Here is a 22,160-nt window from a genome sequence, read left to right on the forward strand (position 1 = left end):
TCATGAACCAGCAGGCAGTAGTGTATTTACTATTCTAAAACTTATTCAACGAAAATGCGAATGTAATTACTAAATATCACTGCTGCTGTGACTGCAGTTGTCTCTGAGGTAACCGTGTAGACACGAATGTGAGGGCAGCTGCTGTTCGCCCTCGCAGCTGCTCTGTCCCGATTTGACACCGTTCTTGAATCCTGTTTAATACCCCAAACTAATTACGGGTTAATTAACCTGCTATTACATCTGGACATCACCTGAATGCGGCACTTATCCTGATTTGAAAAGATGTCAGCACGAAACATTAGAAGAACATTGACAGCAAGCTCACCGAACGAACGAGATGCCTATCACTTCCGGTTTGTTGCCAAGACAACAGTTGCACGCCTGCTCTCAAAGTCACAACAAACGCTGTTTCCTAATGGAAGTTTAAACGCACAGTTTGTCGCATCCACGCAGCTTTTTGTCGTTTTTGCTCCGATTTAGGATACTGATAAAACAATGAGTCAACGGCAGGTTTTACAAGGTGAGGAAGTCAGATCCGTTGAAGGATGGTTAAAAATGTTAATGCAATGATAAACTCACTCAGATCATTAAAACCACTGGGGTTACTTACTTTTCTTACTTTCGCAGTTTGTTGACATGATTGTTAGCATTGACTCGTCTTAACTTATATGCCGGTCTATGTTTAACTTAAACTACTGTCAGTAATTTGCCCTATCAACAAACCCAAATTTGTAAAACGAGATTATTATAATAATATGAATGATTATTATTATTATTATACAGTGTTTGAGCAGTACCAGAAGGCAAGAACACAATTTGTGCAAAATGTAGCAGATCTTGCATCAAGACCACAAAATACTGAAACACTTCAAAATGCTGGTGAGTGTCTGAAATATTTATTTTGTGGAAAAAAATAAGATGTTTTCTGCTTGAAGAATGGTATGGTAACTTATCTGATTATAATGGAAATAATTTTTCAACTGATAAAATATGATTTTCCTGGGTAATACTAATTACAAGTGAGCTTAAAGACATTCAAGGTGAATTATAACATGGGCTGTATAACTCAACTACCTAACCTACAATATGTAGAGTATACTTTTCAACACACTCAGGACTGATGGGGGGGAAAGGATCTAAATCAATCTTTCACCAAAACACTGCACAGTACAATGAATGTTTCTGGGCGAAATATCTTACAAAATAGTTAACAAGTTAAATGTTTAATTAATAAGGAGCACGCATACAGTAGCTCATCATTTTATAGATATATTTTATTATATGATTTGAACCTTTGAAAGTATATCCTCCCCTCATCTGCTCTCAAGTGTCTTTCCACTCCTGTTTTCTCCCCTGCACAAATGTGCTCACTCTCTCTGGCTTAGGTGTAATGTCCCTTTTGAGGCCTCTCCTTTTGGATGCAGTCCCAACTATTCAGCAGACAGCAGCCCTGGCTCTCGGAAGGCTTGCCAACTATAACGATGACCTGGCTGAGGCTGTAGTAAAGGGAGACATTCTTCCTCAGCTTGTGCACTCCCTGGCTGAGAAAAACGTGAGTTTCTTTAGTTGAGCCGTTCAGCTTTCATTGAAATAAATAGGTTTGCCTCAAGGCGTCAGACTTTCATGCCTAAATTTGCTTTTGCACAATGCGAAAACTTGGCAATGTCAGCCAGGCAAACCATGTTTTTGCAATTTCCAGTTTAATTAATATATTTTTTGCGCTATTCTCATTTATTACTTGCTTTTAAATGTGTTGTGATAAGCATAAAGTCAAAGCAAAAGCAGTTTGTCTGCATTCTTTATTTAAATTATATGACTTTAAACAGTAACATGACTGTGAGCAGGAATACAGGTACTAAACATTTACATATTGTTTCATTATAAAAATCTAAAGTGCATGGTAGTGCATCAACTCCACATCTCAGATCACATCTTGGTTTGACTCCTGGCAAACTCTCGGATCATTGTCCAGATTCCAGAATAAAGAAAAGAAAAAAAACTAAAAAGTGGTGACCCAAAGCTTTTACTCCAAAACTTTCTGTTAGACTACTGTTACACTGTCAGAGAGGCTTCATTAGAAGTATAGTATACACTCCACCAAAGTTCTTTTTTATCTAATTGAATCGTATAGAATGTGATATATGGACTTACTGTTTGTTAAAGGGATAGTTCACCCAAGAAATGAAAATTCTGTCATTATTTACTCACCCTCAAGTTGTTCCAAACCTGTATAAATGTCTTTCTTCTGCTGAACACAAAGTCAAGTCAAGTCACCTTTATTTATATAGTGCTTTTTGTTTCAAAGCAGTGATAACAGGAAAGTAATGCAACAAAGTTTGTTTCGGCTGTACAGCAGATCTAGAAGAAAATAGTGTCATAGTCCAGCTGAAGTAAGTTCAGTGATGGTTCATTTTTGTTGTAAAAAAAATATTAATGTAGTTCATTTATCTATACAGCCGCTCTGGAGAAAACAGTGATGTCATCGTCCAGCTCAGTTCAGTTCTCATATATAAAGGTGTCAGTGCAGGCAGATCAATAATATTGTTAAATATATTATGTGTCCCCAACTAAGCAAGCCAAAAGCCAAAGGCGACAGTGACAGGTGAACAAAACTCCATCAGGTGACAGAATGGAGAAAAAACCTTAGGAGAAACCAGGCTCAGTCGGGGGGGGCAGTTCTCCTCTGGCCAACGAACGAACAGTGTATGATTATGATTCAGGCAACATTTCAGGTCAGAAGTCAGAGTGGATCAGAACATTCAGAATATATTTTGAAGAATGTTTGTAACCAAACAGTTGTGGGGCACGATAATATAATATGAAAGTCAACGGTGCCCATCAACTTTTTGGTTTTTGATATTCTTCAAAATATCTTTCTTTGTTTTCAGCAGAACAAAAAAACTGTAACAGGTTTGGATCAACTTGAGGGAGAGTAAATTATGACAGAATTTTCATTTTTGGGTGAACTATCCCTTTAAAGGCAGTTTTGCTGGTGATTCATGAACATTCTAGTGTATTTATTGTTCAATTGCTTTGTCCTTTCCCTCTGGATTACTGGGATATGAATGACAGCGATTCTATAAGAAAGCAGCTGCATTCGTTCTTCGGGCTGTTGCTAAGCACTCCCCTGAGCTGGCACAGGCCGTGGTGGACTGTGGAGCACTGGACGCTCTTGTGGTCTCCTTGGAGGAGTTTGACCCTGAGGTCAAAGAGGCTGCGGCATGGGCAGTAAGCTACATTGCCAGGCACAATGCACGTGAGTTTGCTTCAAAAAGGGTTTGCTTTTATATTTATTTCTTACAATTTGTCAATGTTCCTTTTGTTGTTCATCTTCACTCCTGGCGTGCAGAGCTGTCTCAGGCAGTGGTTGATGCCGGAGTGGTGCCTCTGCTTGTGTTATGCATCCAAGAGCCTGAAATTGCCCTGAAGAGGGTTGCTGCTTCCGCTTTGAGCGACATAGCCAAGCACTCCCCAGAGCTGGCTCAAACCGTGGTGGACACAGGGGCAATCGCCCACCTAGCACAGATGATCCTAAACCCAGATGCCAAATTAAAGGTGACACAGTCTACACTCTTAAAAATAAAGGTTCTGAAAGCAATGCCATAGAAGAACTATTTGGGGTTCCTCAAAGTATCTTTTTAAAAGAACCATCTTATTGTGAAGAACAGGTAACACTTTAGTTAAGATCCTTATTAGCATGCATATTACTTGGATAATGGCTGTGTTTTAGTACTTATAAAGCACATACTAATGCCTTGTTCTGCATGACCATATTCTACATCACTTAATATCACCCAATACCTAAATTTAGCAACTACCTATAGCTATTAATAAGCAGTAATTAGGAGTTTACTGAGGCAAAAGTCATAGTTAATAGTTAGTTAATAGTGAGAATTGGACCCTAATCTAAAGTGTGACCGGAGACTATTTTAATAATCTAAAGAACCTTTTTCCACTGTACAGAACCTTTGTCTAATTCAAAAGGTTCCATGGATGTTAAAGGTTCCTCATGGAACCACTAATGCCAATAAAGGTTATTTTTTTAAGAGTGTACAGATATTGAAATCAATGACATGCAGACTCAACTAGTGCAAAATGCCCGTGCAAAATCAGTTTTTGTGTGTGTTTTTAGTAATTGTTGGTTTGGTGCCCAACATTCAGGGAGCAGGCTAGGTTACTACAAATGATGGCTGTGAATAAACTATAATATTCAGAAGTAAACAGTGTAGCTGACTGAGTGTTTATGTATACCACAACCTTCTAAGTGCTAGTGCAAAATGCCGTGCAAAATCAGTTTTTGAGTGTGTTTTTAGTAATTGTTGGTTTGGTGTGTTTGAGTGCTCATTGTTACAATTACACAGCAAAAGTTCAGTGACATTTTTATTTGTGCATGGTAGAAAGCACACAGTGAACTCCGAGAAAACGCTATGCTTGAGGAAACAGTTTGTGAATAGGCAACTACAAATGATGCCCGTGAAAGAGAATGTGAACGCATTGAAAAGGATATGTTTAGTTGGTGAATAGCATTTACACAGTAGCGATAACGTTAAGCGCACCAGAATGAAATATAATATTCAGAAGTAAACAGCATAGCTGACTTACAGATTCAGTTAACATCCACAAATGAATAAGCGCGTCGATTCAGGGAGCAGTGCAAAGTGCCCGTGCAAAATCAGTTTTTGTGAGCTGATCGCCGTCAAAAAAGTTCAGGAGATATTTCTTAGCGATGGCTGATTTCAACAGTTTCAATATGATAAAAAATAACTTTTATATTGATTCAATGGATTAATTGCATTTTGAAAAAAAAAGTGTCATGAATTTATTGCATTTTTGGGGAAAAATAATCTGTTTTTATAATAGATCTTTGAAAATCAAAATCTGTATTTGAATTTTTTATGTTATTATAACCTAAAGATGCTATGTGAAAGTTTGAAACAGAAAATAGTCGTTTTCATCTTGCCACTTTCTTGGTAAAGAAAACACATTTTTACTCAAATTAATCAAAATGGATTTATCACTTTCTGGAACCAAACTATAATATTCAGAAGTAAACAGTGTAGCTGACTGAGTGTTTATGTCAGAATGTTTATTTTTAAACCACAACCTTCTTGGGGCTTCTTTGACCGATACAACCCTCTAATGTCAGAATGTTTATTTTTAAACCACAACCTTTTAAAAATGATATATTTAACGATATCTTTAGCATTTCTCATCCAAACAACGTCAAACTTGGCACTGCACTTACTCGTGCCCGTAGCGAGACACCTGTCAAGCTTGAAATCCATCGAACTAACCGTTCGAGAGATATGTGGTTAACAGACACACACACAGACACACAGACAGACAGACAGACAGACGTTTCTATAATTTATAGATAGATAGGGCTTTTTACACTTGAAATAGTTAACCCTGGGTCATTCTTAACCCAGGAAAAGCAGAATCCTAGAATCCTTATCTTGTTTCGCATTTCACACTACTCATGTTTTAGCCGGGGTTAACAATTAATCCTGGGCATTTATAAACTGATGGTTCACACTTTACATTCCTAAACCATATGTTAATGTTCTTAATTGCATATTTGTGGTGTCAGTGACATTGATTGGATGAGTCGGTACACAACCTGTTTACATAACTAGCATTGTGCTACCTCATATTATACATTGCCGACTATCAATTCAATATAACTCTTCTTAACTCCAGTTTATACACCAACAATTACTCCATTTTCCCCTCAAATGCTGAAACTACTGTTTACAACACGCAATGTTTATATGATCATCAAAAGCTTGTGAATATGATGCATCTGATTGGTTGTCTGTTGCTAACCATCTAGCCATAAACATTCAATCACAATTTAACACTTTACATGCTTGGCACCGCAATGCAGGGTTAAACTGGTGCTATCCCGGCTCCAGAGCAGGGTAAAAAGCAGTGTTAACCCCGCTTCTAATTGCAAGTGGGTAACTTTCCTCTGCCTGGTGTTAAAACTGGGGTTTAGAACAATGCTAACCCCAGGGTTAAGCACAGTGTGAAAAGCCCTAATGATTTAATTTGACAGTAGATTACATTTTTACTCTTTACAGAGGCAGGTTTTTTCAGCTCTCAGTCAAATCGCCAAGCATTCCGTGGACGTAGCCGAGATGGTGGTGGAAGCCGAGATATTCCCCGCTGCGCTGGTTTGCCTAAAGGACCCTGATGAATATGTTCGGAAGAATGTCGCCACTCTTATTCGGGAAATCACAAAACACACCCCAGAAGTACCTACCACATACATAACATACCCACTAAATGATTTCAAGATGCTTGGGTAACTTTGGAATCTCTACTTTGTCAGCTCTTTGACACCCCCTGTTTAAATAATATGGTTTGAGGCAGCTAGTCTGTAAACCATGGAGAATGTGGGTCTGTTATTTATCACCAGTGCAACACAGGAAACAGACAATTGGTAACCACATAGTCATTGCATCACCACTTTTTTTTCACCTGCCCAAAACGGTTTTGCTTTTCTTGTCTATTTATTTATAATTTATCATTATGTCACACTGACTTGTGTGTTTGCTTGTGTGCATTGTTTGTTTCCTACTCAGCTGTCTCAGTTAATAGTGAATATGGGGGGCGTAGCAGCTGTGATTGACTACCTCGGGGACTCCAAAGGGAATGTTCGCCTGCCTGGGATCATGATGCTGGGCTTTGTGGCTGCACACTCCGAGAACTTAGCCATGGCTGTGATTGTATCTAAAGTCTGTTATAACATCCTTCCTTAAGATTACTTGTAAAACTTAAATTTGACTACATATACTGTTCAAAAGTTTGGGGTCAGTAAGATTTAAAAAAAGAAAAAGAAAAAAGAAATTAATACTTCTATCAAAGGGGACCGTTGAGACTTTTACATTGTTACAAACATATATATTTCAAGTAGATGCTGTTCTTTTGAATCTTCTATTCATCAAATAATAATTCATGGTTTCCACAAACTACTGTCATAATAAGAAGAATTGTTTCTTGAGCAGCAAATTAGCATATTAGAATGATTTCTGAATGATCATGTGGCACTGAAAACTGGAGTAATGATGCTGAAAATACAGCTTTGCCATCACATGAATAAATTACATTTTAAAATACATTAAAATAGAAATCTGTTATTTTAAATTGCACTAATATTTCACAATATTAATGTTTAACTGTATTTTTGATCAAATAAATGCGTGGTGAACATAAGAGACTTCTTACCGATCATAAACTTTTGAACATTAGTGGATTTCTCTCATAATACTGATTATGATCACATTTGATTCTCCACTCCTGTAGGGAGTGCCACAGTTGTCTATCTGTCTGGAAGAGGAGCAAGACGACCACCTCAAAGCAGCCACAGCTTGGGCGTTTGGCCAGATTGGCCGACACACACCCGAACATGCACGAGCTGTTGCTGTGGCCAACGTGTTCCCTAAACTCCTAAAACTCTATTTGGACACTGAAAGTTCTGAAGACCTGCAGGTCAAGGTGACCAATGGTCCATTAGTAACTGTAATTTTTTTTTTTTTTACCAATATCATTCATTTTTTAGTAACTCTTGCCTCTTCTTTGCTTTGTTCACATACTCAAAAAAGGCCAAGAAGGCATTGAAGAGCGTCCTTCAAAAATGCACTTATCTACCAGCACTGGAGCCTCTTCTCTATGAAGCTCCCAGCAACATTCTTAAACATGTCATCTGCCAGTTCAGTAAGGTAGCGGGAACTTACTGTTTTCATTAACACATTTTATGAAAGCTGCATTTGTTAATGACAATGAGAACTGTTTAAGGAGCTTTTCGATTTCCTCCCCATCTTAAAGGTTCTTCCTCATGACAGTAAAGCACGGCGCTTGCTTGTTACCAGCGGTGGTCTGAAGAAAGTGCAGGAGATCAGAGCAGAACCTGGTTCTGCAATTCAGGAATATATCAATGCAATCAACAGCTGCTACCCTGAGGAGATTGTCAGGTTCATGAACATTTATGCGAATAATAAACAGCACCATGATAAAATGTTTTTACACTAAACATGCTTTTATAATGCTGTAAACCCTTAGATTGATTATTCTGTATGGTTTTTGGTGTTCCACTGATCTTCCTTTCTTTCACAGGTATTATTCCCCTGGTTACTCTGAGACCTTGCTGGAAAGGATTTAAAGCTATCATCAGCCAGTGTGATCATGTGCAATACTTTCTTTACTGAAACACTATGGATGTTTTACGTTTTAAAAAGTGAACTTGTGAAAAATAAAAAGTGAAAAGTGGCGATGATCACATCTGCAACATCTTATTTCAATAAAAAGAAAATGCATTAAAATGCATGATTTAGTGATTATTAATTCAGATATTTTAAGTCTTTAATAAAAATCATTGATCAATCCGGGTAGTTGTTTTATACAAAAATAAAATCTATTGATTTATTATGAAACAGTAGGTATACACTTCCATTTCACTATCAGGGTATTGAAAGTTGATTGTCATTTAAATGCTTGTAATATTTTGTGCAACCATTTGAGGCTACCTGATTATTAAGACACTTTTTTTAGGTGTTGCGTGAATTACCCTAGATTCAGGCTTTTTAATAAGGTCTAATCCATGCAAGAGCCTGTGTCATTGTGCAGGGTTATGTTTCCCAAAAGCATTGTAAGCCTAAATGAAGAGACAAAAAGCCTATTAGAATTATGGGCTCTTTCCCAAAAAGCATTGTAACTTGAGAAGACCTTTAAATTCACATAGATCTAAGAGTGCTCTAAAGCAGGGATTTTCAAACTTGGGTCCGGGGACCCCCATGGGGCCAAATTGGAGTGCTAGGGAGTCTGTTGAAAAGCATAGTGAAAAAAATATTAATATATATATATGGATAAATAAATTGGATAAAATAAATAAAATATTGATTAAAATAAAAAATACACAAAATAAATAACAGTACAGCACACTTATATTGTAAGTAGAAAGAATGTTACAAATGTAACAAACTAAATATTTTTCACATATATATAATATTAATTTTCACAGTATAAATTTGTTTTTTACACATGAAAATATATAGCTGCCTTTTACATTTTAGTATGAGGGGCCCTTGAGTCGCACCAGGATGATCATATTTAAGGGTCCATGCATGGCACCTAAAAGATTGAAAACCCATCCTCTAAATTAAAATATTCGTAGAGTGCTAAACGCATCGCTAGCAGACAGAATCACCTGCAGGACAACCGCAAAACTACACCTAAGTTTAACAGTAGGCTACAGTTATTACTCACTCTTTTTGCTTTTTCCTTTAATGTCAGGATACTTTATTTTATGCCTTTATTTAAATAAAAAAAGTGGGATGATTTGTAACCACGTAGTTTGCACAGAAAAAGAGGTGACATTAGTGTTTCAGGCAAGTGAAGGCATTTCAGAAGATGGTCCAATAAAATAGGCTACTTTGCACTTGTAGGCTTATTAAAAATAGGGGCGTAAACATATCAGTGAAGAGAATATCATGTCGTTCATGAGAACAGGAGCCGAATTTCTTCTCCCGGCCAAAGCCTTTTCATCCACTTCTTACAACCCACTCTTCCTCCGCCTTCCTCGAACCCACCGCACCACAAGGTCGTGAAGCGTTGCGTTATCGCTTTAGGGAGCAAAGAGCAGACCGCTCAATTTCACTCGGCAGTAGCCTACTGGCAACACAATGGACCTCGTTCGTTAGATTTAATAGGCTACCCTTGTCATTAGCAGGATCACTCACACACAGGGCCACAAAACAGTAAACGCTGCCTCCATGTCTCCATTGGGCTGGCCCTTGAAGCTTGCATTGCACACCCCTTGAATTTGTGAAAATAAAAGATTGCAAAAGGACATCAGATGAACAGATCAGCTGTTGTGTAAACGTTCTGAACAAACGACTCACACAATTATAATTTCATAAATAACTAGGAATTTTTAAGATAGGCCTAATAAAAGAGGCCATAATAACGAGCGATTGAAATTTTAACACGTCCTGAACAGACAACGCAATAGGCTATACAATTCACGTAGGCTATTGCGCGTTGTTAAATATTTTTTTAGGAAACACCCATGTAAAAGAAACGAACGTTCGTAGGCTAATATCGGAAACGCTATCTGTCATTATAGAGAAACTGGGCCCCCGTGAGATATAATTTCTATTGGTAATTATGAATTCACTCGTTATCGCCCCCTGCTGTCTGATTTCATAACTGTACAGATTAAAGAACAGCTGTTAAACATATGGCAGCCCATGCTTTGTTTATTGTTTCCTCTTCTGATGTCAATCAGATTACTTTTTCATTTGACACTGTTTTGTCATGTATTGTCTCCATCCCACAGCTTTGCCCTTGATTATGAAATCAGAATTCCAGATCACTTCGTGAATGTAAAATATAAAAAACTATAGGCCTAGGGCCTATTTTGATTTTGATTTAGTCCGAAATGGTTAGTAAGACTTTCAACTGAAATATAATAATAGTATTATAATTTTCATATTATCTAAGGTAGTACGTGCATGCCCACAGTTATTTATTTACTAAATTAAGTCTGACTTGCCTGCATTACCGTAAGGTTGGAACACGTATATCAGTTGTGGCATCGTTCTTTCAGCCACTAACACATGCACAAGAAACGGAAGAAGCCTTGAAATAATTAAGCCATATACGCTTGAGGCTTTTAAATGAGAAGGCTACCCACAAACCTTCGTGTGCACCAGACTGCAAGCTGTAGATTCAGTGCAAAACCGACACTGCAAGTTTGTCTTTATGCCTCCTTCATTTGAGACAATATGACATGAGGATGTACTCAGATTAATATGTTTAATATAGCCTACTTTCTTGACTAAACAGTGCTTAATACACAATCATTCAAAATGATCGAGCTCTTATGTCTTATATGCCTTCTTGTACCCCTTGAAACGTTGATAGCGACTTCAACGAACATTCACACCCGTTAATAAAGTTAATATTTGTCTAATTAAAGTTAATTGTCAAACAAATATTTTCCTCGGCCAACGTCATTTATAAACATTTTGGGGCTTAATCTGCATGAAACATAGAAATGCTCATGTCTTTGGTTTCTTGTAGCTAAATTATTTTCTATAAAAATCTGTCCAAATTCAATTTGTACACGGAGTGAACTGTTATTTTGTAATATTTTTGGTTGATTTTAGGCTAATTGTTGAAACAGTTATACCATGTTTTACTTTACTTTTTTTTTTTTTTTTAAATAAACGTAGCCTATTATAATATTTAGCCTAATAAATGTTTGTTTTATTGCATTTAGTTTGCATTAACGTTTTATTTAGTTTTATTTATTTATCTTTTTTTTAATTAACTTAAGCCTATAAATAGCCCATCAAAATATTAATTTATCGTCTTACAGGCCTAGGCCTTTTAAGTAGTGGCTGACGCAAATGGCCTATAAACATTTTGAATTAGTCTACTTTTATAAATTAATTTGACTGTTGAACACATATCATCGACTGGGAGGGTTTTCTAATAGGAAATTATTTGAAACAACAAAAGATAAGTTCATAAGAAATGTGCTCAGGCTAATTGTCGATTGTTTGCCGTATAGGCTACACAAGTAGCCTAACACACAAGGGGGCGCGATTCACCCACACACCCAAAAAGCAAAAAACACATCTTATTTAATGTGTTATTGTCTAAAGCACGATACTCTCGGTGGAAGCTAGTTTTATTCAACCCTGTCATTCATTGTGCCCTTGGGCGTCAGTGACCCTGCCGTCAATGGTCCACTTCAGCTCTCATTCATCACTGTGGAACATGGACACGTGAAGTGGCAGGCTCTGTTTTCTCAGGGGGATGTAGCCGATGGTTTGGTCAGCACTTGTCGTTCTGTTGTGGGTCACTAACAATGTGTTCATGCCTCACCTATAAATGTCTATTTCTCAATAATCCTGACGTGGTCTTTCTCGGAAAAGCCTTTGAAGCCAAAAACATCACTGGCATGTGATCAGTCAGACTTTGTGAGACTCAGCAGGCTCTACACATGCATTCACCTCACATTCTCACATCCTCTGTCTTAAAACGAGTAAACAAACATAGGCTTTTCCCTCTGAAACGGACCACAAGCATGAACAGCCTACACAATTTCTATCTCATAATGCAAATATTTTAGCAATTGCTTTACGGTCTGAGAAGAGCAAGCGGCACTGCCTTAATATTCTGCATCTGGCATCTTCGTCGTTTTGGAGTATTTTAGATTATTTAGAGATAGTTTTTTTTAGTTGTGCCTTCTCTCATTCTATTCGGTTTCCAGTTTGAATAAGAGCATAATGTGTCATATAGACAGGCTAGGCGTTGTATATCCTGTGTGAAACTTGCATTCATTGTTCTTTGCATGGGTTAGAAGCTGAATTAGCACTGTGAAGGTGTAATGCTCACTTGTGAAAAACCTTCCAGGGAATCAAAAGTAGAAAAGAACGGGATCTATCTTAATAGTCAGCACCCACAAGCTGAGGATTTTAACAAAATCTATGCAAATGATTCATGATGAAGTTCCCTGGTCCCTTTAAATGCATGCTAAACAGATTGTGATCAGAGATATATTTTAGAATTTTAAATAGCTATACAATTGAAATAAAACATATATCGCTATCATAAAATAGGATAAATTCATTACAATAAAAAGAGAAAGAATTTTTTTTTGCCGTAATTAGGGATCCCTGACTGAAGGCATAAGAATGCAATCGATCATTGGAACGGCAACTGTCAATCAAGAATAGACACGCCTCCTTTTCACCTGTTCACTGACACTTAAACGAGACAAAGAAATCGTTCGCGATAGCGGCGAGAGACATTCCGTTTGATAAGATGTTTCTGTTCTGTAGGACCGTATTTTGTTTACTTATTTTTGCTCTCATGCATGTTAAGGGAAACTCGGGATATGGTATGTAGCAACTCTGAAATTGCACGTGACAAATAAGGCCTTGATGAAACTCTTACACGAAGATTTGTTTATAATATCAAATGACACTTTTTACAGCTGTTCAGATGTACCTTGGATTTAACAACTGTAGCTCATTGGAAAACCATCAAGAATCCAAGCGTCCACTATGTTCCAAGTCATGTTTCAGTGAAGGGTAAGAGTCCTTTTTTTAAACTAAACTTTATCTAGCCTATATTATTCACTAAGTGAATTACACTGTAAAATGTTTTGTCAGGTAACTTAAAATATGAATAATGAACTAGTATAAATCTAAATATGATAATATCCAAACTGATTTTATTTAACTAAAAAAAATTGAACAAAGCTATAAAAAGTTATATACATGAACGCTTGACAAAAATGGAAGTGTAGGCAATATAACAGCACAATACAATTACATTTTTTATTCAATTAATTAACACAAACAGTTACAACATAAAAATATAATAAAATGCAAATATATATAAAAAAAACTAACCAAAAAAATCTACAATGTTATACTCCTTAAAATACGCATTATTAAATTAATTTTAAAGATTTAGGAATATAGGAAAGATTTTAGGAATTAGCCTAAAATGTTCTGCTTTATGCAACAATAAAAAAAAAGTATATGCAAAGTTGCATTTTGATTGGATTTCATTCACTTGTATTTATTGTAAAGATACTTCCTTGAAATGTATGTGTCTTTTATTGTTAAACAACAGTGAAATAATATGTGGGCAAAACAATAAGACAAAACTATAATCACAAGTCTGTAATGGCATGTATGCTGTATTCTTTCACTGTATTGTATCAGTTTATCACAAAAATATTCCAGAGCGCCTCACTTCCACAATGTGTCTAGTTCAGACCATCCTAGAAAAAAGTCAGCATCTAGATATACATTATTTTGATTGTGAGTTTGACTCACTACCTGCAGGTAAGTTTCAGTGTTTTGGTGTTTTGTATTGAGAAGCATGTCTGGTTTTGATTTGCCTACAGATGCTTCTCCTCTGAGTTTGTCCCTTATGGGAATGAGACGGGCTGGTTGGCAGTGTACGGCAGCAGAGGGCCTTCTGTTCGTGATGCCACTGTAGCTGCTTTGATTGACAGGGTGCAGATTGGAAAGCCCCTCCTCCTGGAAGTCTCAGGTTATTGTCAGCCTTGCCATAGCAACCCTTGTGCAATTTAAGTTGCTTGTAATTCAATTGTGCTTTTAATTAAATTTATTTAAATTGAATTGGACGCAAGATACAATATTATTTTCTCAAAAATCATCTAAGCAATGCAATGTAATCCCTTGTATATTTGATTATATTTCCAGTCATGCCAGATCTGAGCAAAGAAAACATTTCCATGGTTTTCATTACATTTAGTGGGAACTCTGGTCCTCAGGGCTTGCATAATATGTCTCTTATGGCCAATGGATACTTCACCTGCTACATAGATGCAATATTACCTGCTGCTGGAGTGTACCATTTAAGTATGTTTACTGGACAGTACTATAGCTACAAATATGGGAAGAATGAAACAGAATAAGCTTTTGTGACCACCATATGTCTTTGTGTTTTTAGATGTGACCATGATGAACAGTATCTATACTCATTCTACCAGCTGGCAGATTAGAGCATGTCCCTCTGGGACTGAGTACTTGAATCTCATGTTGTCCGAGAGAGGTCGGGATATCCCGTCCTGTGCCCCTCTGCCCACAGACACAGAGGACAAGCAGCAGGATAAAGCCTCAACCAAACCCACAGACAGTCACAAGCGAGGTGTGAGGTCCATTCATAAAGAAAAGCTACTCCGTTATACAAACCTATCAACACTATTTTATATTTTTCTGCTTTGAATGTGTTATTTTTCCAGCTGTTTGGATTTTTTCGGACAAACGGGCATATGCAACACAGACAGACATTCAATTTGTAGCAGTAACAGAAGCGCCGGATCCTCTATACTTTCACTGGAGATTTGAGGATGGACCTGAAATAAAAACAACATCCAGAATCTTCAAAAAGAGATATCGCCTCCCAAACAAGTGCGTTTTGTTTTTGTTTAATCTATTTTCATATAGACAATCTAAAGAGCTTTCAGTTACAAAAGACATGTGTCATACAAATTTGACTGAATCAGTATTTTACTTGTGTCTGTTTACTGCATTTGTACATTTGACTTTTTTTTTAATCTATCTATCTATATTTTTCAGATACAATGTCACTGTCAGTGTGTCTAACGGTCTCAAATCCATCAGTTCAGATATTTATCCTGTTGTGATTCAGAGAGCTGTGCAGCCCAACAGGCTTCTGTACAGTCCCTCAGTTTTATCAAACCGTTCTGTAAACTTCACCTGCCGGATCAGCTCAGGAACTGATGTCTCGTATCTTTGGAATTTTGGAGATGGAACAGAGCGAGACGGATCAAGCACTGAGCATCATGTCTTTAACAGGTAGAAATTGTATCCCTCTGGTGTCCCTTTTTTTTTTTTGTCACCCAGGGTATATACAGTAAATAGCAGATTTTTCTTATGCTCACCAAGGTTGCATTTATTTGATCAAAATACATTAAAGATCGTAGTGCTGTGAAATATTATTACCATTTAAAATAACTGTTTTGAGTATATTTTAAAATGCAGTGTATCCCTGTGATGTCAAAGCTGAATTTTCAGCATCATTACTCCAGTCTTCAGTGTCACATGATCCTTCAAAAATCATTCTAATATGCTGATTTGCTGCTCAAGAATCTTTTTTTTATTATCAATTTTGAAAAAAACGTGATACTTTCTTTTCAGAATTCTTTGATGATTAAAAAGTTCAAAAGAAAGCATTTATTTGAAATAGAAATCTTTTGTAATATTATAATGTATGAAGTAATTATCCCATGTTTGGAAAAGTTTTTTTCCCCCTCTTATTATTCATTTATTTATTGATCATTTTGTAGCAGTTACTTTTTACAAAATCTTGTCCTCAGTCATAATTTTAATTTTAATTTTAATTTTATTGTAAATGTGAAATGTTTTTATTTTTTCTACAGAACTGGAGAGTACATCTTAGAGGTTATTATGTTCAACCTAGTGAGCTCAGCCTCTTTAACAGGGCACATCTTTGTCGTTGAAGAATCATGTCAGCCTCCTCCGGTGAAAAACATGGGCCCAAATAAAATACAGGTACAAGTTCTCTATATGCCACAATTAGACAACTATATTCTAACAGTTATAATAGGAGACATCACTAACAAAAAGGTATCTATATATACACTGCCGGTGAAAAGTTTGGAGTAATTAAGGTTTCGCCAAGACGGCACCTATTTGATCAAAAATACAGTAAAAACAGTAATGTTGTGAAATATTATTACAATGTAATATAACAGTTTTCTATTTTAATATTTTTTTTAAATTTAATGTATTTCTGTTGAATTTTCAGCATCATTACTCCAGTCTTCAGTGTCACATGATCCTTCAGAAATCTTTCTAAAATGCTGATTTGGTGATCAAGAAACATTTCTTATTATTATCAGTTTTACTGCTTAATATTTTACAAAATAAAGAAATGTATGCTTTTATTTAGCAGGGACATTAGACAGTAAAGACATTTATAATGTTACAAAAGATTTGTATTTCAAAGAAATACTGTTCATTAAACTTTCTATTCATCAAAGTATCCTGAAAAAAATGATCATGGTTTCTACAAATATATTTAGCAGCAGAAAGTTTTCAAAATTGATAATAAGAACCATTAATTATAATTGAGCACCAATAATTGAGTATATTAGAATGATTTCTGAAGGATCATGTGACACTGAAGACTGGAGAAATGATGCTGAAAATTCAGCTTTGCCATTTATTCATTCTTTGGAATAAATTACATTTTAAAACATATTCAAATAAAATGGTATTTTAAATTGTAATAATATTTCACAATATTACTGCTTTACTATATTTTTAATCAAATAAATGCATCCTTGGTGAGCATTAGAAACTTCTTAAAAAATCGTAATTATTCCAAACTTTTGACCAGCAGTGTATATACTAAATAAATTTTGCTTGCATACTTCTAGGTGTGGCGGTATCAAAATGTCCATCTTGCCGTGACGTTTGAGGCTCAGATTCAGTGTAATGTCTCCAGAGGTCTCCTGTATAGATGGACTATATATGACATGAGCGGACGACAGCTGCTCCTCCCACACATAGACACGACACGGCAGTATATTGATCTTCCGAAATACCTCCTTCATTATGACACATATAAAGCTATTGCAAAGGTAATGTCTAATGGTAAAGGTAATGTCTAATATGCTGATTTGGTGTTCAAGAAACATTTCTTATTATTATCACAGTTGTGCTTCTTAAGGTAGCTGTCTGCTTTTACTTGTTTCAGCCTAACTCCTCTACATTTAAAAATATATATTGCCATAAGGAAATACTAACAAGAGTTGTTGTCATCACAAAAGGTCCAGGTATCCGGTAATGTGGTGTACAGCAACTACAGTGTTTTAATTGAAGTGGTGCGCAGTCATCCTGTCAGTGTCATCAGCGAAGCCACAAATATTTTCATCAATCGTCAAAGCGGCGTTATTGTTACTCTAGATGGGGAAAAATCACATGACCCAGATTTCCCCAATAATACTTTAAGGTACGTGACAGTGCTTGTTTATTGATTCAATTCGGTCATTTTTGCATTAATCACATCTGAAATGTTTATTTTTATTTCTGTTTTAGTTACAGCTGGTCATGCAGGCCAGTAAACACAGAAGAGAGCAGCTGTTTCAACAGGAACATCGTGACCACTTCAGCAGTTCTTGTAGTTCCCGCTCTTGCCTTGAAACCTGACTTTGACCTGCTTAAATTCACTCTCACTGTGCACAGTGGCCATCAATCTTCTTCATCTGAGATGTTCATCACTGTAACATCAAAACATGCCAGGTGGGATTTAAGTGGATAAATGAAAATAAAATATTTTTTTTTAATATAAAAATACATAATATGCAATGAATAAAAGTAATGTACAAAGTTGTATTTCATGCATGTAATGAATCATATTTTTTCATTCTCGGCAGCAACATTCATATGTCTTGTAAAGATTGCAGAAAAAATTCAGTGAACTGGAATGATCAGTTTTCTGTTTCTGCTGTCTGTGATGATTGTGGTTTCAATGCAAAAAATGTCACCTATCACTGGAAACTTTACCTTGTTAATGCCTCAAGCAAAGCTGTTACAGAGGGTACGTACAGCCAATCAGAAAGAGAGTCAATCTAATATTTACCAAGACATTTTAGTTTGTGTTTTTGATAAATTTGAAATAGTTTGCTCTTGCTTTTTCTTTCAGTTCCATTCTGCAGTAGTATGGATTTAGGTTTACCCTCTCAAATGGAGGAGAGCTTACATTTCTCCCAGCCTGCTGTGACACCCTACACTCCAGCCCATTTTACTGATCCCTCCGTTCCAGATATAGGCGTATCTTTGGCTCCTTATCTTTTATCTAAAGTTATTGACCTTACAGCCCCAGTTACACAAGATACTCTGACTTCAATGATGCATACGAAACACCATAACATTAATGTACGCACGCTGATTGAAAGTCCCAGCACAAACCTGTACCACCGTCCAGCATTTCCAACTATCAAACCTTCGCACCCACCCTTATTTCCTTCCTTCCCTGGGGAAACAGAGTCGTCTGGGGGTCAGTGGGAGTTTCATGGGTCCTTACCAGCCCCAGGTAAGGTGTCATTGACTGATATGATCTCAGTACTGTGTACTGTGGCGAGAATGATCCTAACCATGTCTTAAAGTCAGAATCATGTCAAATAATGAATTATGTAAAAGTTTTCAAACTTGAATTAGGTTCCCTATTATAATAAAGCTTTTGTTTTTATGGCTTGAAACAAAATGAGCTCTGTTCAGAGCTATGTTGTTTATCACGATTTCTATTGCAATAAAATGAGATTAGACGCCCTCTGGTGGTAGATTGTTTTTGGATAATTTGGACATTTAACAAATATTTTTACAATAGGAAGAGCTCTTGCTATTTAATAGATTAGTTATCTAACTCAATGAGAGCATTATGTCAACTTAATAATAATGATATAAATGATTATTACTATTATTAGTAGTAGTGATGATAATAATAATGTTATAGCAATCAAATGTAATAATAATATGAATACAATAAAATGTAATAAATGTAATAACTTTGTGAACTACATTTGCAGACTTGCATACTGAGGACATGATTTACACAGACATTTACGAGACAATATCAGGTGATCGTCCCTCGCTACCAGGTATTTTACTCTTAATAAGTAAACAAACCTCTGGACTTTAAATTTTATTTTAGTGAACAGTATTAAGTTATAATATGACTGATGCTCATATGATATTTTTGCTGCTGTTTAGAGTATGATTACTATAGTTTGGGAATTGAAGAGGCTGATCCTGGTGTTCCAGTCGGCAGACCTACAGGTACACGTTTTTTATGCTCTGCATCAAAAGAGCAACAGTGATTTCTAGTATTTAAATGTTGTAGTGTGTTTAACTGTGTGTGTCTCTGTGTGTGAAAGGGACCAATTCAATGGGATTTAGTTGGAATGAAGGATCATTCCCTCACTCTTATGACAATGAGGGTGATAATCTGGTGGACCCCAACCTGTTTGGCCCGGCGGTTTCTGAGAAGACCCTGCTGGATCTGGACCGACAGCTCATTCATCAGTCTGTGTTTGAGTCTTACACTCTCACAGGTATGTGAGAGCACTCACAGCGCCTATTATAAGGCCACAAAACCTTCTGAATTACATATACATTTCTATAAAACTAAGTTGACATAACTCATTTTACATATGAATTGTAAAAAGAACCTTTAGTTGTCTTTGTCTCCTTTTTCCTTTAGGATTATCTTCTGCGGTCGTCACATTTAAACCCTTCATGCTTAAACCAAAGAGTCTTTATTTGCTCGAAGTGTCTGCAAGTGAGTTTTCCATCTCATTTTGGAAATTCAAAATGAAAATTCCTATTACAAATGAAAATGAAACGAACAAACAAATGAATAAATAATGCATTAAATGTTTGTATTTCCTTTGGCTGAATGCGATTTGCATCTTTTTACTCCTTTTTTTTTCTCACCTTGTCAGGTTCTGAGGAGCGGCTACAGGGGAAAAGCCAGCTGTTCTTCCACACACAAGCTGTTCCGGAGGGAATGAGCTGCCAAGTGCAGCCCAGCACAGGCTCTGAAATCCACACTCATTTCAGCGTCTTCTGCTCCTCTGGAAAAGAGGTCTATGTTTTTCCTTAAACTCCTTTCAACATATTCATATTTTGTATTTTGTTGTAATTTTCAACATTAATTTTCTCTTTGATCTGATCTTGATGTAATTGTGTTTCTGTGATCAGGATCTCTTGTATGAGTACAGTTTCAGTGTTGGAAACACTGAAAGGAAACTCCTTTACGAAGGCAGGGATTTCCAACATTACTTCAATCTTCCTAGTGGAGATCCTAATGACGATTACAAAGGTACAAATAATCCATAATAAAGCAGACAAGATAATTTCACGTTTACATTATTATGATCTCAAGCCACATCTATTCTATTCTCATTCTCAGAACACCTCTTTTTCCACAGTCACAGTCTATATTGAAATAAAGAACAGATTTGGAGCAGCGACCAAACTATGCCCTGTGACAGTGACTGTTCATCCAAGCTTTCAGAGAAACTCATCCTCCCAGCCCAGCCCTGATCAAGAACTGTGAGATTCTTTTTGGGACACAAAAATGACTTTCTTTATTAATTAATTCTTAATTCTTAATCTTTTTCTGCCGTATTAGGATTTAAAATGACTTTTATTCTTTCTTCCAGGTACATGTATGGAATCGATAACCTAACCGGTCTGAGTAAGATTGGAAGCAACCGAGACATCATCAACTACATCTCTCTTTTGATCACGGTGCTGAACCGCTTGAGTCTGGACCCGGAGCCTTCTGTCGAGCATCTGACACTCACACGCACCGCCCTTGTTTCAGCGGCCTGTCAGCTGTCCATCACTGACAAGGTCTTACCTTGACAAAGATTCTCTAACTGACATTTTTCAACAACAAAAAAACAAAACTCTATATTTAACTCTGTTCTTGTTTTTAGGGAGATTTATTTGAAATAATTTACAGTCTTACTGATTTGATTAGAATCTCTAGTCAAGTGAGTATAACCCAAGCTTGGATTTATTTTCAGTTTTATTTATAATGTTTTATACATTTTGCTAATTATTTAATATCTGATTTAGGTGACATTTCACAGTGTCAAAGAAGTAATCCAGTATGTTCACGACATCCCATCCCTCTTGCATGAGTCCAAGCCTCCAGCAGGCCATATATTGGACATTGGGATGGTGAATGCACTGGTATCTCTCTTGTCTGGTGTGTTGGAGGCTCCAGTGCTTTCGTCCAGACCAGGACACCAACTCACAAACAAAGTGCTTTACATCATCACGAATTTAGTACTGGTAAGAGAGGCAACCCTGATGCAAAGTTGATCTGTTAGTTTTCAAAATGACATGATATTAACATATTTTTTTCTGTTTGAAAAGTTGAAAAGCAGCAGAATTTTTTTAATGAATTCCCAGCTAACAGGGAATGTTCTCTGGCTACATTCTCTCAAAGTTATGAACAAATGTTCTTCCTGTCATGTTAATAGAATGTTTGTTGAAAGCTGTCTGGTCTTTAATAATGTTCTTAATTCCTTAACACAAAACCATTATTTATTCATCATTCATGGTGCGTTCTTTTTCTGAAACGTTTTAGTTGGATGTTCGTAAGACATTTTTAATTTGTAGTGTTCAGAGAACATTCAACATTCTCATAATGTTTGCAAAATTATAAAACTGAATGTTTTCTTAATGTTCTCATAACCAAGCTTTTTTTTTTTTTTTTTTTTTTTTAACTGGATGTTTTGAATGTTCAGAAATAATGTTTTCATAACTTAATGGGAACATTTGGAAACATTTTTAGAACATATTTTGGTTACACTTTATTTCAAGATTTCATTGTTACAGTGTAATTATACATTTAAGTACTGAGTAATATTAAGTAACTATATGTACTTACTATAGGGTTAGGATTAGGGTTTGGTTTGTTTTAGGGTTAGTTGCATGTAATTATGCATAAATGTATAGCTATGACTATAGCAACTACCGGTACATGTAACAATGACAGTGTAAGTATTTTTGTTAGCTGCATGGGTTAAGTCCTTTGAA

General features: G+C 36.2%; 2 protein-coding genes across 2 annotated transcripts in view; both read left to right on the forward strand.

The window, feature by feature from the left end:
• Positions 1-400: 400 nt before the first annotated feature.
• On the forward strand, positions 401-8,346 carry spag6 (sperm associated antigen 6). Its single transcript, XM_084102419.1, has 11 exons — positions 401-520; positions 784-879; positions 1,386-1,552; positions 3,073-3,256; positions 3,350-3,555; positions 6,084-6,257; positions 6,588-6,740; positions 7,309-7,500; positions 7,608-7,724; positions 7,831-7,976; positions 8,119-8,346. The coding sequence occupies exons 1-11, from the start codon at positions 496-498 to the stop codon at positions 8,162-8,164; spliced, it is 1,506 nt and encodes a 501-aa protein (XP_083958545.1). The 5' UTR covers positions 401-495; the 3' UTR covers positions 8,165-8,346.
• Positions 8,347-14,338: 5,992 nt separating this feature from the next.
• pkd1l1 (polycystin 1 like 1, transient receptor potential channel interacting) overlaps positions 14,339-22,160 on the forward strand; it is a gene marked incomplete at its 5' end in the record, with an annotated part of 18,059 nt that continues 10,237 nt past the window's right edge. Inside the window, 20 exons of the mRNA XM_084102053.1 lie at positions 14,339-14,414; positions 14,506-14,703; positions 14,798-14,966; positions 15,135-15,374; positions 15,959-16,091; positions 16,982-17,185; positions 17,375-17,556; positions 17,643-17,846; positions 17,981-18,144; positions 18,250-18,639; positions 19,133-19,183; positions 19,317-19,382; positions 19,481-19,657; positions 19,807-19,884; positions 20,048-20,190; positions 20,307-20,427; positions 20,537-20,660; positions 20,771-20,963; positions 21,050-21,106; positions 21,192-21,410. Coding sequence (XP_083958179.1) covers positions 14,339-14,414; positions 14,506-14,703; positions 14,798-14,966; positions 15,135-15,374; positions 15,959-16,091; positions 16,982-17,185; positions 17,375-17,556; positions 17,643-17,846; positions 17,981-18,144; positions 18,250-18,639; positions 19,133-19,183; positions 19,317-19,382; positions 19,481-19,657; positions 19,807-19,884; positions 20,048-20,190; positions 20,307-20,427; positions 20,537-20,660; positions 20,771-20,963; positions 21,050-21,106; positions 21,192-21,410 — 3,189 coding nt within the window. The remainder of the gene's footprint in view (positions 14,415-14,505; positions 14,704-14,797; positions 14,967-15,134; positions 15,375-15,958; positions 16,092-16,981; positions 17,186-17,374; positions 17,557-17,642; positions 17,847-17,980; positions 18,145-18,249; positions 18,640-19,132; positions 19,184-19,316; positions 19,383-19,480; positions 19,658-19,806; positions 19,885-20,047; positions 20,191-20,306; positions 20,428-20,536; positions 20,661-20,770; positions 20,964-21,049; positions 21,107-21,191; positions 21,411-22,160) is intronic.

This window comes from Abramis brama, assembly GCF_963993115.1.
Source record: "Abramis brama genome assembly, chromosome: 24".
NCBI classification, from domain to species: Eukaryota; Metazoa; Chordata; class Actinopteri; order Cypriniformes; family Leuciscidae; genus Abramis; species Abramis brama.

Coding starts and splice junctions, on each gene's coding strand:
- spag6 (XM_084102419.1), top strand. CDS start 496: ATGAGTCAACGGCAGGTTTTACAAG. Junction 6,258..6,587: donor TCACAAAACACACCCCAGAA/GTACCTACCACA, acceptor TTTCCTACTCAG/CTGTCTCAGTTAATAGTGAA. Junction 7,725..7,830: donor TCATCTGCCAGTTCAGTAAG/GTAGCGGGAACT, acceptor CCCATCTTAAAG/GTTCTTCCTCATGACAGTAA.